At 33.7% G+C, this 14,310-nt stretch overlaps 1 protein-coding gene across 1 annotated transcript in view; it reads left to right on the forward strand.

Annotated features, from left to right (window-relative positions):
• Positions 1–12,842, forward strand: part of LOC120335452 (exostosin-1b-like) — a 28,344-nt gene extending 15,502 nt beyond the window's left edge. Inside the window, exons 4-12 of the mRNA XM_039402953.2 lie at positions 2,171–2,372; positions 3,751–3,870; positions 4,498–4,630; positions 7,509–7,627; positions 7,986–8,186; positions 8,789–8,949; positions 9,513–9,643; positions 10,399–10,513; positions 11,149–12,842. Of these exons, the coding sequence (XP_039258887.2) occupies positions 2,171–2,372; positions 3,751–3,870; positions 4,498–4,630; positions 7,509–7,627; positions 7,986–8,186; positions 8,789–8,949; positions 9,513–9,643; positions 10,399–10,513; positions 11,149–11,266 (1,300 nt within the window). The 3' untranslated portion in view covers positions 11,267–12,842. The remainder of the gene's footprint in view (positions 1–2,170; positions 2,373–3,750; positions 3,871–4,497; positions 4,631–7,508; positions 7,628–7,985; positions 8,187–8,788; positions 8,950–9,512; positions 9,644–10,398; positions 10,514–11,148) is intronic.
• Positions 12,843–14,310: the final 1,468 nt, after the last annotated feature.

Below are 14,310 nucleotides of genomic sequence, written 5' to 3' on the forward strand. Positions count from 1 at the left end.
CCCACATGATATAGACAGATTAAATTAGTTGAAATAATATATGCTGTAAGGTGGTGTACTGTACACACATTTGCTGACGTGTTATCTGTTTTTATTCAAATATATTAAAGACATTTACTGTATCTGTATGTACTTTCGATTATCCAGAAATAGATCATTAGTGATTGAGTGGTTTTGGTACACAATTCAAATACACTTTGTAGTTGAAAATTGATGGATTATTTTAGGTAGGCTTCATGGTTTTTTCCATATCAACAAACTGGCCTTGAGTTACCAATGGTATTCATCTTTTCTTATTTCCTAACATTATCGTCTTATAAATAGAATTCACTTATGCTAATGAATTTCAAGTAAATTTGTTTTTGTTTAATGGGAATATAATACTTTCTGCCTTAAATTGAAGTGTCTTAGGAATTATTATATTATACTCATCCTAAAATGTTAGTAAATATAAAGGCAACATCACATCGCTCCCCTATTCTAAGAATTCTTTAAACGCTATTCGCGATCGACTTTATAGCTCACGATCGACTGATTGGTAACAAGGTCCATAAACAAAAAAGAGTGAATACTGAATACCCAGATAACCGTACACACGCATACAAAAATTCCACCGTTGCCAATAAGCTCGGCTCTGCGGGTGCATTTTCAATGAAATGGCCACAAAAATTTGCATTTTTTATATTCCATTCAATTTGTTAATTTGAATATATAATTGTACTCAGAGTAAATGTTTCATCATTTATTTTACATTTATACAAATCATACAATCCAAATCCAGGGCCTGTCTAATTTTTAGTCGTAAGTGTTCTCAATTCCTCAAAAAACCTTGAAAAGTATCCATGTATTATTTAAACAGCGAATAATGAACATTCTCAAACCATAAATGTTACATGACTGATCAAACTTCAGTATCTAATTTACAATTTTCAGACCTCCTGAAGTATGCGCACCAAGATAGCGCACAACCTGAACTCAGGTTGTGTACCAGGTTAGGGTTCAGGTTGTGCGACATCTTGGTGCGCATACCTCAGGAGTACCCAATTTTCTTCAAGTCCGATTCTTTGGTTGCTTGGAATTAAAAAAAGATTGGGCATTCTGATGCCACTGCTACCGTTGCGAATAAAAGTTGTCAAGACACACGATATTCTGCAAGTTCATTTCTTGGCAGTAGTGAAACTTGCATTTGTTACGTAATAATATGCTCAATCGGGCTTGTCCTTATCCAATTACTGCATGTGCATATCGTATTTTGCGCATGTACAGTACTATATTCTTCCTGTTTCAAAACACACAACATACGCTGTATTAAACCGATTTAAGGCAATTTTTTGGGGTATGTTATTAAATTCACTCAACATCAGACGCGATTGACTACTCGAGATCGATGTGTCGCGATTGGCGTGTTGGCCACCCATGGTATACACTATAAAATATTGTATATTTTAAAAATCTCTGGTACTGACTACTGATATGCACTTGTGGAGTAAATTAAACTCGATATTGAATTTGCAATTGTGTAAAATATGAATCAACATTTGTTGTTCCTAACAATCATGTGTAAATGGTGAAGCTTGCATCTTTGATATTGCCTATGTGTCCTAAATGGAGGGAGAGAGATTTCTGCTCCTACTAATTGAGCTCACATGTATAATGGTTTTACACTGACCAAAATCTTTCTGAATATTTAGACATTTTTGAATACTGTTAAAACAGGATGATTAAAAAAGAAGAATCCCAGTCATTTGGAACCTATTTTAGAGAGAATATAATTTTTTTGCAAATCATCCCATATTACCGACACTTTGGCTACAATTATACACAAACAGAAGTTCAGGTGTTAAATAAATTTTTCTAAGTAATTACGAAATTTTTCGTTGTTGCCAAATGAGGACTCTTTGCCATAAAGAATTTGTGAGTCATTTCATAGTCACCTTAAGTAGAGTATTATTGAACCTTTCCTAATCAATCTTTATGTCATGAAGAGCACTTTGCATTTTTGAAAAATTACTCATTGCAACTTGTCTTTGATCTAAATATATTGCATGTTATGTTTGCAGTATATTCTTACTGGAGATACCCGAGTTACCTATTCTGTTCATCTCAGTTTTCAAGTTTATATTGTCTAATATGCAGCGATGTCACATGAACTAATTTTATTATTATTTAGATGGGATTATGCTGAACTTCTTCACAATTCAACTTTTTGTATGGTACCTCGAGGCCGTCGCCTTGGCTCATTTCGATTTCTTGAATCACTACAAGCAGCATGTATTCCTCTCGTTCTTGCAAATGGATGGAAACTACCATTCGAAGAAGTCATAGATTGGAGCAAAGCAATGATACCTTGGGAGGAAAGATTGCTTCTTCAGGTAATAGCATATTACACATTACAGACATTATTCTCAGTTTTCTTTTTTTCAGCATTGAACTTTGAACTCATCTGTGTGACATCACACGTTACACATCTGTTGTTCAAATTCTATGTCCACGACTTCAGTCATGGTGTAACAAATTTGGTAGGCAATGTCAAACCGGAAAGATACCGGTCCTTTTCAAAACTACTCCTTTTATATATCGTTAACTATTAGTGGCTACTTGTACTGGCCTTGTTTTGAGCGAAAGGTGTGAATAAGCGTCATGTGAAAAAATTTGATGTTTTTCTTGGTTTATTCCAAATTATAGTTTTAAATGATTCATTGAATGAATATATTGTGCCATATGTGTACTATGTTCGCTCAAACTCAGCCATTTTCATCCATGTTTAATTTCATTGTCTTTAACCTTAATGGGATGCTACTTCATTGTTTGAAATAGGAAGTTGTTCAGTTGTATCACCGCATATTGGTAGTTAATGTGTACTACAAACAGACAACAGACTTCTATTTCACTATCATAATCTCGACTTGTTATTTTGTGTATGTTAATCATTACCTTGATTGCAATTTGTCTATTGAGTAATGGCGATGATAAACTATTGTTGTTGGAAGATTATATGATAGTAATGTGAATACATCTTTCGTTGTCTCTTGATTTTTTAAAACTGCAAATTTTGGACCTGGTGTAGCGATGTACTCTCGTTGTGTTATTTCATTGGAATTCTCTAAAGAGATAATGTTCAGTCTAACAAATTGAATGTAAAGAATAGAACGCACAAGAGAAACGCTCGTGTGCGGAAAACTGTGGTTTACTGGTCTAGACTCACAAAAACGTTCTAAATTGTTGGAGGTCAAGGACAAAAAATAAACAAAAAAAATAAATTACATGAATAGGGAGAGGCAATGACTACTATTATGCTATTATAATGCCTACTGATGACGTCTTTGTGCCAGACCAGTTGTATTACACTATGTTCAATGTATTCATTATGTTTTCCCATGTTTGGCATCAACAATAAATAACTTGTCTATTCAACAGATATCAGCCTGGATATGCCACCCACGATGTGTAACGTCTTCAACATTTATCAAATATTTTGTTAATACAATATTGTTACATATGTCATATTTATTCAATTTTGCACTTTTTTATATGTTTCCCTGTTTTGATATATTTTCTTACATTGTAATTTAATAATTATTCTTTTACCAGTTTAACGTGCTGGTACACTTGTATCTTATGTAATATCTATTTTGGTTTCCATACTTGATATAATTGGTTTTGACTTGGAGATTTACTTACCCTTTGAAGGGCGATCCAAGTTTTCCAAAGTTAATGTAAATTGAAATAATAATATATATTATATTTCAGGTACCTAGCATGATACGAGAAATAGATATGGACAGCATAATGTTGATGAAACAGCAATCGCAGTTTCTATGGAACACTTATTTTTCAACCGTATCCAATATTGTACAGACAACCTTGGAGGTAAAAGTGAAATAAATTGTCTTGGCAAATATGGTACTTGGTAATGGTATTTAAAGTTTATTTCTTATTATTATTTATGTTCTTATTTACGGTATAAAGATCTCTATCCCCCTAAATTCAGAATAAAGAAATATTATTGACATACTAATATGAGATTTTTTTGCTGCTATGCTATATTAGTATACCACCCAATTCATTCCTACGCTTTGGCAGATTTTGTCAAAAATACTATAATTAAAGGTTCATTCAGTTAGCTAGTATAGTCAAGTAACCCTACCTTTTCTAGCATTCCTAGCGTTTCTACTTCGTAAACATATTAATCGATGCATTTAATTAGGTGTGAGGGTAATGATGCTCATGATTATGCTGTGTAGTTGCTGGTTTTAAAAATAAGATTAACTAATTGATAATATTGTAACTTGTAAGTTATCAATGTGGTCATTGATCAGGATATTACAGTAATGACCGCAGCGTCCCATTCCTTTTTCATTTTTTTTATAATTGAAGAACAGATTTTTCTTTCTATTTATCACACATTTTAAAGTATAAATCTGAACTTTTGGCTTATGTTATGTCATCTAGACTAAATGTATTTTTTTAGTAATTCCATATTTTTATTCATATCAGATAATTAACGACAGAGTGTTTCCTGAACTTGCTCGCTCACCAGAAGTATGGAATTCTAAACCGGGTGCACTCGTGTATTTGCCAACATATAGCAACGATTTACATGACTACCCAGCTTTTTATGACACACTAGGTAAGCAAACAAAACTCTATGGGTTTATCAAGTCGAGATAATTCAGAATTCGTGAAAGATTATCTCAATTTTTTGTCATATTCAATATGGCAACCCAATATATATTTCGTTTTTGTTATATTAATTTTGTCTGTAAATTTAAGATATACATGTTCAAAAAGATTTTTTTTTGATCCCATTAAAGCATTCACAAGGGAATTCATCCCGAGGCTCAAGAGATCACACGGCATTGCAAAGCAATATTGAGTATCTAACGACATTCCAACATACCAGTTAGTGGAAATCTATACATTGTTTATGATGATTACTATGGAGACCTATTGATCTTAATTTTGGCAGCAGTATTCTATTCACAGTTTTTATAAAAGCATAGAAAGTCACTGGAATATGTCTGTAACTATGAATCTACTGAATAGGTTAATGATTTTTACGCACCATGTCTGTGATAGATCTCAAAAAATTGGTTTTTAAAGTTTACTTATAAAACCATGATTGTAATGTCGCAGTAAATGTTACCGATGAAGCAATATCCAAACCTAAAGAACTAAATATAAAATATCAAATTAAGTTTTTCCTTCAAAATATTACCAATTAGTCCAATTATGAGATTTTGTGAAAAATATAAAGTGCTGCAACTTTCATACCACTATTACTTTCCAAACAGTGTATCCTTTGTTGTGTATAAACATACAGCTTTGTGTGTTCACAAGGCGTATAAAATATGCTACTTCGGTAAAATGGAGCCGTCTGTTGCGGATTTTAGGATTTACTTAAAGCCCAATGCTTCTTAATAATGAGTATGACCCTACGTTTGAGCTGTCTTCCTAAGGCACTGCTTTTCAACAATCTTTGATGCGGGCCGTGACACAAAAATATTACTTCAATAAAATTTATTGGACTGATTTTAATGGCTTTTATCAACTTCAATGCTTGTTTGAAGGTGTCTAACTCATCACAGAGGCCGTAATTGTGCCAGACATGTAATTTGAGCAATTTGATAATTTGACATGATCTATTTTCGTATCTATCACTTGATGGGTGTCTGCCATGAAATGTATCAATTTAGCTTCTTCAGCATAATTTTATCCCTTTCTAAGATAATTTTTTGTGAATTGCCTGATTGTGGCTCTAACCACTTGTTTGCAGTTGTTATATTTAATTTGAGTGTTGGTCACAGATGGAAAGCATAGCGGGTGTGGTTTGTTTATGTCCCGACAGTTAAAAAGAACAATGCACCATTTATTTATACATGAGTTGAGTTATTTAAATATGCTTTATAAATGGGGCAATATTATTTTCATGCTAATTCTACGGACTTCATATCCAGAGTTAGATTTTCAAATTGTTAAGCACAGTAATTTGTTCATCCATTAACAATACTTTTGTTATATCTGTATAAATTGTATTTTGCCATTGAAGTTCTTTAGGTCTTGTTGTTGAGTACAACATTCGAATTGTGCCCCACCTGTTTAGTCTTTATTACTTATGTTTTACCTTGTAAACTTGCCGAGCACAGTGCAGCAAGTCGCTATAACATATTTGCGGCATGCACTGTCTGGCTTGTCGAACCCTTATCTGATTAAAGCGCCTGCTTAATTTACACAACATTTATCAGACATCAGACAAGCCTCGGGCAAGAATTTTTGAGTTGTTCTTAGCATTCATTTCCGTTAAACCTGTCACATCTCTAAGGAGAACCGTCGTGGGTTAGTTTGCCATCTCTCTTTGTGTTACATTCTTTGAATTTGAACTATGATGTTTTGAACCTTTTTTAATCTTATCTACACCCTTGAAATTACATAAATATTTTTAGCATGTTTATTAGCTGGGCTCAATTTTTAGTAATAATATTGTCGATGAGTTAACTATCAAACAGACATTGCTCAGACACAAATGCACAGTCAAAAGTTCATACCGCTTGGGTATTTAACATATAGCAATATTTCACAAGTGTAAAGCATAGATGATTTCTACATAACAGAGTATGATAGGAAACATTGTGCATTGTGGATAAATGACATGCTTATTGGGCTGTTTCAATTATTTTGTATAAGCTATTATCTACGTTGCCATCTGTCGTCTTACTGAAAATAACATTTAATAATAAACAATCACAGACTCCTCCTATGCATCAGAGCATATTCCAGAAATAAATCAAGTTCAGATACAAATGGGTAATAGCCACTCTAACACAGAAATGTGTTATGTATTTTAGAACCATGCAGTGAAAGCAAAATAATCAATGGTGTGAAATTGGATTTTTCGAACAACTTGATAGTTTGTTTCATTCTCATTCCAGTATTTGAATTCCTTTGTCTTGGGTGTTGCTCATTTTTTATTTACCCTCTTAATACAATAATCTAAATTTAGAAAGTACGTGACTTGAATGCTCAGCTTATAGTTTGTTTCATTTTACGGTTGAAAGATTTTGGAGAAACTTTGTTTTGTATGATGCCAAAATTGCCGACAATTTTGAAATTTCTAGAAAGATTAACAGTGCTTGAAAATTTTGGCTGAAACTGTACTGCATGATAGGAATAAATAATTAAGAAAAATATTTGTAAACGAACTTAAGTTTTAAGACAAAAAATGCTTGATATGTTTAACTTTTGCAATGGAGATGTCAAAAGTGATAACCCAAAAATAAATCATTACGTCATGTGGGATTATTTTGTATTGCAAATTGTACAACAAAAAACGCACGCGGCAAAACAAAACAAAATCTTCACATTAAATCGTAACCTTTTCCTTAACTGAAATTCAATACTGAGGCCAGTAGCAAGGATCCAATTTTAAAAAAATAGAATTTCTTAAGGTTGCTTAAAAACAACAATGATAAGTTTCAGTAGATAAAATATTATTTTTCTTTTGATTCCAGGACTACAGTCACCAACCAACTTTACTGCCGTAATCCAAGCTATATCACCAGTTACAAGTTCAGCAGCTCCTATAATTAAACTTGTTCGATCTCTATCCCAATCTGCAGCATGTTCGCAAGTGAGTATTTACTTATTTAGTTTGGATTAGCATTCCTTGAAATACATTCTTATTGTTGTGTGGGATAGTAAAGATGATAAGATGATGTTTCAGTTGTGCGGTGATACAAAAATTTTTGTTTTCATTATCTATTTATATAAGGCATATTGCTAGTCCCCATGGATCACAGGATACGAATCTTTTGTCTTTTGCACAAGGTAATATTTGGTAAGATGTAGTCATTATTTCTATGGCTGGGCACAATGCGCCAACAATAATTTGCATAATCATGTTGTTCAAAATGTATTTGCAATTGATTACTTCTAATAATGTGAGCAATTCATTTCATCATATTACAGATACATCTTTTTTTTTTCAGATAATTATTCTATGGCATTGTGACAAACCCCCACCGTCTTCAAGTCGTTGGCCGACAGAATCATCAAAAGGAAGCAAAACACCTTTGACTGTGATCAATGATAATCCAAAGCTTATTGGTCGTCGATTCTTTCTTTTCGACGACATAAAATCAGATGTTGTTTTAAGTTTAGATGAAGACACTGTTTTGAATACAGAGGAGGTAAGCTTGAAATTTTTATATTTGCAGGCATCGTCTTTAAATAGGAACAATATTAGATATGCTGATGAGAAAATTTATTGAAGTGGCCTGTGATTGAAAATTATAAAATGTAACAAAATCGGGCTATCTGATCTTTTTGTCTGCTGGTGGAGCCAAATTGTTGGGTCAAATTTTGATGACATGTAAATTTCACAGTGATAAGTAAGAAATATAGAGTAAATATGAGCCAGTCATAACTGGAGAGCTGGTTTGAAATAACAATGGCTGTAGTTGTTCCAACTGCGTCTCAGGAGCTTCATTTTTTTTATCTCGGAGATGAATCTAGTTCCATAGCCATTGATTTTTTTAATATGACCATGAAACATGATTTCAAATGCAGTTTCATCTCTATCAAATATGGTAAAGTTGGTTCCAGGTAAACATTACAGCTATATCCCATATTTCTGCGAAACTCAAGATTTGCAGAATACAGTTAACATGACTTTACATAATATGATAAATTGCAATTGTTGTTATATGAAGTCTCAAGCTTTCTCTAAAGCCTTGTTATCTACCAACGTAACACACCATAAATGAAGTTAAATATTATATTTGTTGTACAGATCGATTTTTCGTTTGAAGTTTGGAGAACGTTCCCAGAACGTATTGTGGGTTTCCCAGCACGAAGCCATCTTTGGGATGAGAACCGTTCCAAATGGTTGTATACTTCCAAGTGGCAAAATTCTTACAGTATTATATTAACTGGAGCAGCATATATTCACAGGTAAGTGGCGTTTTAAATAAGACTTGAATGAATCAAAAATGGTACTTCTTGATTAAGACCATTTTTGTTTGTTTTTTTATCATACAAAGAATAAGAATTACATTTACTCTATAAACATTCCCAAATTAGACTTTTGATTTCTTTATTTTGTCATATAGTGCACACACACAGTATCTAAGACTTTTGGGAGTCTCTGATCTGTTGCATTATTATGCCTATCTGTGAGTTCTTATTTACAGCTGGGATACTGTTAGCAGTTCACATAAAACACGGAAATGTTATGTCTTGTTTACTCAAGAGTTAATAGAATTATTTGCTTTACGGTCAGCAATTTTGTCTGCTTTTTAATGAGAGAATTTATATGCATGTTGCGCAAGTTTTGTTGTTTAATGCCTTGCTAAAAATATTTTCCATGGCAGGACGCTTGGATTCAGACCCGCCATTGTTTTAAACTACCGTAAATAATTCTAATACATACCTAAGAAACAGGATTTTATTAGTGTGTTACGAACAGCAAGTTTTTTTTGCTGTTTTGGTTCTAATAATATTTTTATACATCTCAGGTATTATTTTGCATTGTATTCTGAATGGTTACCACAATCAAGCAGAGTATTAGTAAATGAACTTGGTAACTGTGAAGATCTTCTTATGAATCATCTTGTCGGTCATGTTACAAAACTGCCACCTATTAAAGGTTAGTGACTTCTTTCTATGTGTTATTTCTGGGCCCTACACCTAGATAGGTAAGTATATATCTACGAAAGTTCATTGATGTCTTCAAGGCTGTGGAGTCTGATAAAATGTACATTCAAACTTGACTCTAAACTCCAACTACAAGCCATTTCAAGAAACGACTCCTGACTGAAAAAATTCTGAACCCAGCTTGAAGAAAAAATTTGACACTGGCCTCAGATTCAATCAAAATAAATATTTGAACAAAAATTTCCGCGCATGAAAGCCTTATTTATTGTATATGTAAAATGCTTAGCCAATTTAAAGCTTTTCAAGTTTATTTTTGAAATTTACACTTTGATTATCATTGGCTCCCGATTCAATGTAAAACTTCTAATTCCATGAAGTTTGATCGCATAACTCTGACTTTGACTCAATGAACATGCTAACCTATTGATTACCAAGCCTTGGATGTTGTAACCTAAAGCCATAAATATCAATCTTCAGCAATGTGTTCAGTCACACTTTAACCTATAATTTATCCTTTATTTGCACATTGGCATCATTCCCCAGTAGTAACTATTTGTACTAATTCCTTATCATTATTCAAAAGCAATAAGATGTATCATCTTTTTGTTGAATTAGTAACATTACGATTGTCTGTAATTATTGATAAATATTAATGAAAGAAGGTAGCATCTCATAATATCTGAATATAGGTATAAAATGCCGGCACAAAATTGCTTCTAAATTATGGGGTCTTACTTTCTGTAATAGTTACTCAAAAGAAACAATATAAAGATACAAGTGCAATCCAAGGCCAGAAGACTGAACCACAGTCCAGGTGGGCAGATCCAAAGCATTTTGCAGAACGACAGACTTGCATGAATAAGTGAGTAATGACTTCAGTTTTCAGGGTATATCAAATTCAATAATCGATTCTTACTTGTAATCACACAACAGAATGTTGAGCATAAATCACTTGCGGTAGTTTCAATGTTATAATAAGCTATGAATAAATATGAATATGAAAAGATCCTTAACTTTATTGTATGATTAGAATCGATCTTTGTCTGATTTAGATAGAAGATATAGCGTCTTATATAGAGGTCTTCATTTTATCTTAATTTTGAGGCACAAAACTTTGTTAAACTTCCGATGCCCCTCATACGTGTATGCTCATATTAGCCACTTCATTTTTATTGTTGTTCCTTTGAATTCGAGCAACTTGGATCTGATTCGGCTTTATAGCCAGGATATCCTTATTTCATAATTCCCGAATTGAATAACTATTTAATAAACATCTGTAGCTTGGCTTCTCAACTCTGGCTTCACTCGGCGGAAAATTCTTGATCGCTTGCTTCAAGATGTTGATGTGCCTGACTCAAACTAGTTGCTTTCTATGTTTGATTTTAGAAACTCACTATCAAAAGAATTCATTTTTCACTTTTATATGATTTTGTTTTTCTCTTATCACTTTAGCTTTTCATCGATAGAGTAGGAAAATATTTTATTTTTTATTTTAAGGTTTACTGAAATGTTTGGTTATATGCCTCTCTCTGCATCCCAAGTAAGATTTGATCCAATGTTATACAAGGATAATGTGTCGGTATTAAGAAAGCGATATCCAAAGATAGAGATTTGAAGATGCCTTCGTTATCATGAATGATAATAATTGAAAAAGAAAGCATTGCTGATGCTGTTGCAAGTCGAGAGTGGAGAATATTTGGTTTAAACATGATTGCACTTATGTATGCCAAATGAAATGTCGTAATTAGTATGGATAGATTGAAAAACAGTTTTGCTGGTTGGCCTTTCTCACATAATGTCCATAATTCTGCGAGTTGTGTGTTGAATAGCTGATTACACAAATCTAACAGTAATTTTGATTACCATGCAAACAATAGTAAATTCTTAGTTTTGACCCAAATTCGATTCATTTGGCACAATGGAGGTTGTGCCAATGAAATGCAAATGTATGCCAGTGGTTTGTCAGGGCAGTTTCTCGCAAAAGTGGTTGCTCATCCTAATTCATATGTGAAGAAAATTCTATGTCAATGGTAATATCGGAAGAAAAATACCAAAGGGCCAAATTGATTCAGCGATGTTACTAATCCAGTCTGATTAAAAATAAAATACTCTGAAGCTGGATAAAATTTTTGATTTACTTGATTTGCCTGATTATGGCTAAATAATGAATTGATCATGTTCTTTAAATTATCTCACTGAGAATTTTTTTGGGTGGTAACCAGGGAAATAGTTTTTAATGATTTCTAACAATGAAAAATATTTGTTTCAAATCTTGCTGATTGACATTTTCACAACAAGTCTGTTGCGATAAGAATATTTTAGGCAAAGGCAAAAATTTTGGATTTTTACTCAATGTAGACTATTTTGTGTTGAAGTATTCTGCCAACCTATGGCTCAAAGAAAAGAAAGTGTATCATGATTTTTTTTATTCCTAATCTTGGTATTTTATGGTAATGTTATGAAGACTATCTTTTTTTTTTAAACTTTGCGCTATTTATTATTGTTAGTGTTATCATTACTGCTTAACGTTCCATGTTTTGTCCTGTTGCTTTTGATATTGTTAACTTTATTTATATCTTGTCATGTGTAGCGAACTACAGAGGAAATAGTACATATTTTATGTCTTTCAATGAACTTTCACTAATTGTATTATTTAAAACCATCTTCCATGAATTTAGTGAATTTTGCAGGATCAGCCAAAAAAAAACTTGTTACATCACGAGTTTAGTGAATATATACATACAGATACAACTACAAACCCAACAGTTACCCCAATTAAAATGTTTCGATAGTTGATCATGCAACTTCTACTGATAAATTTATGTTAGATATCCCTTGGTGCCAAATTATTGCAATTTTTGACGAATAGGACATTTTATACATAATCTAATACCTAATATCACATCTGATCTATATAATTGTGAGCTTGAATATATCGCGCCTCTTCTGGCGCAGTCTATGGCTCTTGCTCGGCTTGCACAAGTTTACCATTTATACCTCTGAACCGACAAAACATACTTTCTGTACATGGTGCCTATTTTGAAGCCGAATAATACTTTTTTTCTTTCCTAGCCTAAATAATTTGTGTGCTTCATTGCAGCATTTATAAAAACGATTTTACTTGTCCAAACTACTCTAATGACTTCAGATTTTCTATGAATGCTTGGGTGAATATATTCCAATGCTTTGTAGTGAGAAATTTTTGAGGCCAGCTTGTGTGGGTGTAGTTTTAATACGATGCCCTGGACATAGCAAGCACTGTGCTCAGTCGCTTCAGTCATGCTCGTCTACTTTATATCCAGATAGATCTGACGCAAATAGCCCTTTCGATTGCCTCTCATATTGTATTCAGGGGTGATCGGACGGAACCTGGTAAATATCTCCTTATTTGTCCTTTGCCAATTGTAAGCTAGGTCACTTGTCAACACATGTTGTTTTAAATTTAAATGACAAACGAAATAGTTTTCTCTAAAACACTCTACCTGAAAAAGTATACCGCGCCCTGGATGAAGTATAATAGCAACTGTATTTTTCCTAATTTTTATCAACGATTTCCAGATGTTCTCATTCGCAATTGGCCTATTTTTGCTGACGACACAACTCTTGCCTTGATATAAAGTCGGCTAAACATCGGCGTTTGGAACTTGATAAATCTTTGTAAATGGGTTGCAGAGGGCAGTGCCGAATCTTTGAATTCGAAAAAAGGTGTGCTCCAATCGAGTTTCGGAGGATTGTCATAGTAGACGAATTGTCCCAATTTTGTCTAGTTCGCACAGTTTCCCAAGGATTTTGAGTTGGAATGAATATATATCGGCAGTGGCTCGAACGCGCCAATAAAGGTCGGGAATGAATATATATCGGCAGTGGCTCGAACGCGCCAATAAAGGTCGGGAATGAATATATATCGGCAGTGGCTCGAACGCGCCAATAAAGGTCGGGAATGAATATATATCGGCAGTGGCTCGAACGCGCCAATAAAGGTCGGGAATGAATATATATCGGCAGTGGCTCGAACGCGCCAATAAAGGTCGGAAGCCGCGCTCGCCGGTATTTGTCCAGTAAATTCATACTTCACTGGTACAAATCACCCATACCATACGCAGTATTGCCGTCGTATTTGGACTGTGACTATTAAAATTAGACCGAATTCAAAGATGGATATCATATATATATGAAGGTCTACCAGTTGTCATCCGAACTGCAAACTCTTTCCCATCGACGAGATGTTGCGTCACTATGCTTATTTTACATATAGTGTTCACAGATGAGCGTTCCTCGTAACTTGTTTTTTTAAAAAACGATTTCAGTCGTCGAACTCGGTTGGCTGTGAGCAAAGTTTCTGCTGGTGCGTCACATCCAATATCTTGTTGAATAACCAGAGTCGGTGTTACTTAAGAATGGAGAAGCCTCATTGAAAGATCGTGTTGGAATTTTCTTTTTTGGAAAACCACAAGGTGGATCCGCCAAGAGACGATTACTGTAGTATTTCTGCTCCATCCGTTTCACCTGATGGCTAATGAACAGCTAGTAGTTAAGATACCGATGACAATGATATATTCCAGGGTGGTCCAAACTGCGGCCCGCAGAACAACTTCAGCGTACACTACAAAACCATTGGCAGATATTTGTATGTATTAGCAAAACAATCTTAATTTATTC

This window comes from Styela clava, chromosome 2 (genome assembly GCF_964204865.1).
Source record: "Styela clava chromosome 2, kaStyClav1.hap1.2, whole genome shotgun sequence".
Classification (NCBI taxonomy): Eukaryota; Metazoa; Chordata; class Ascidiacea; order Stolidobranchia; family Styelidae; genus Styela; species Styela clava.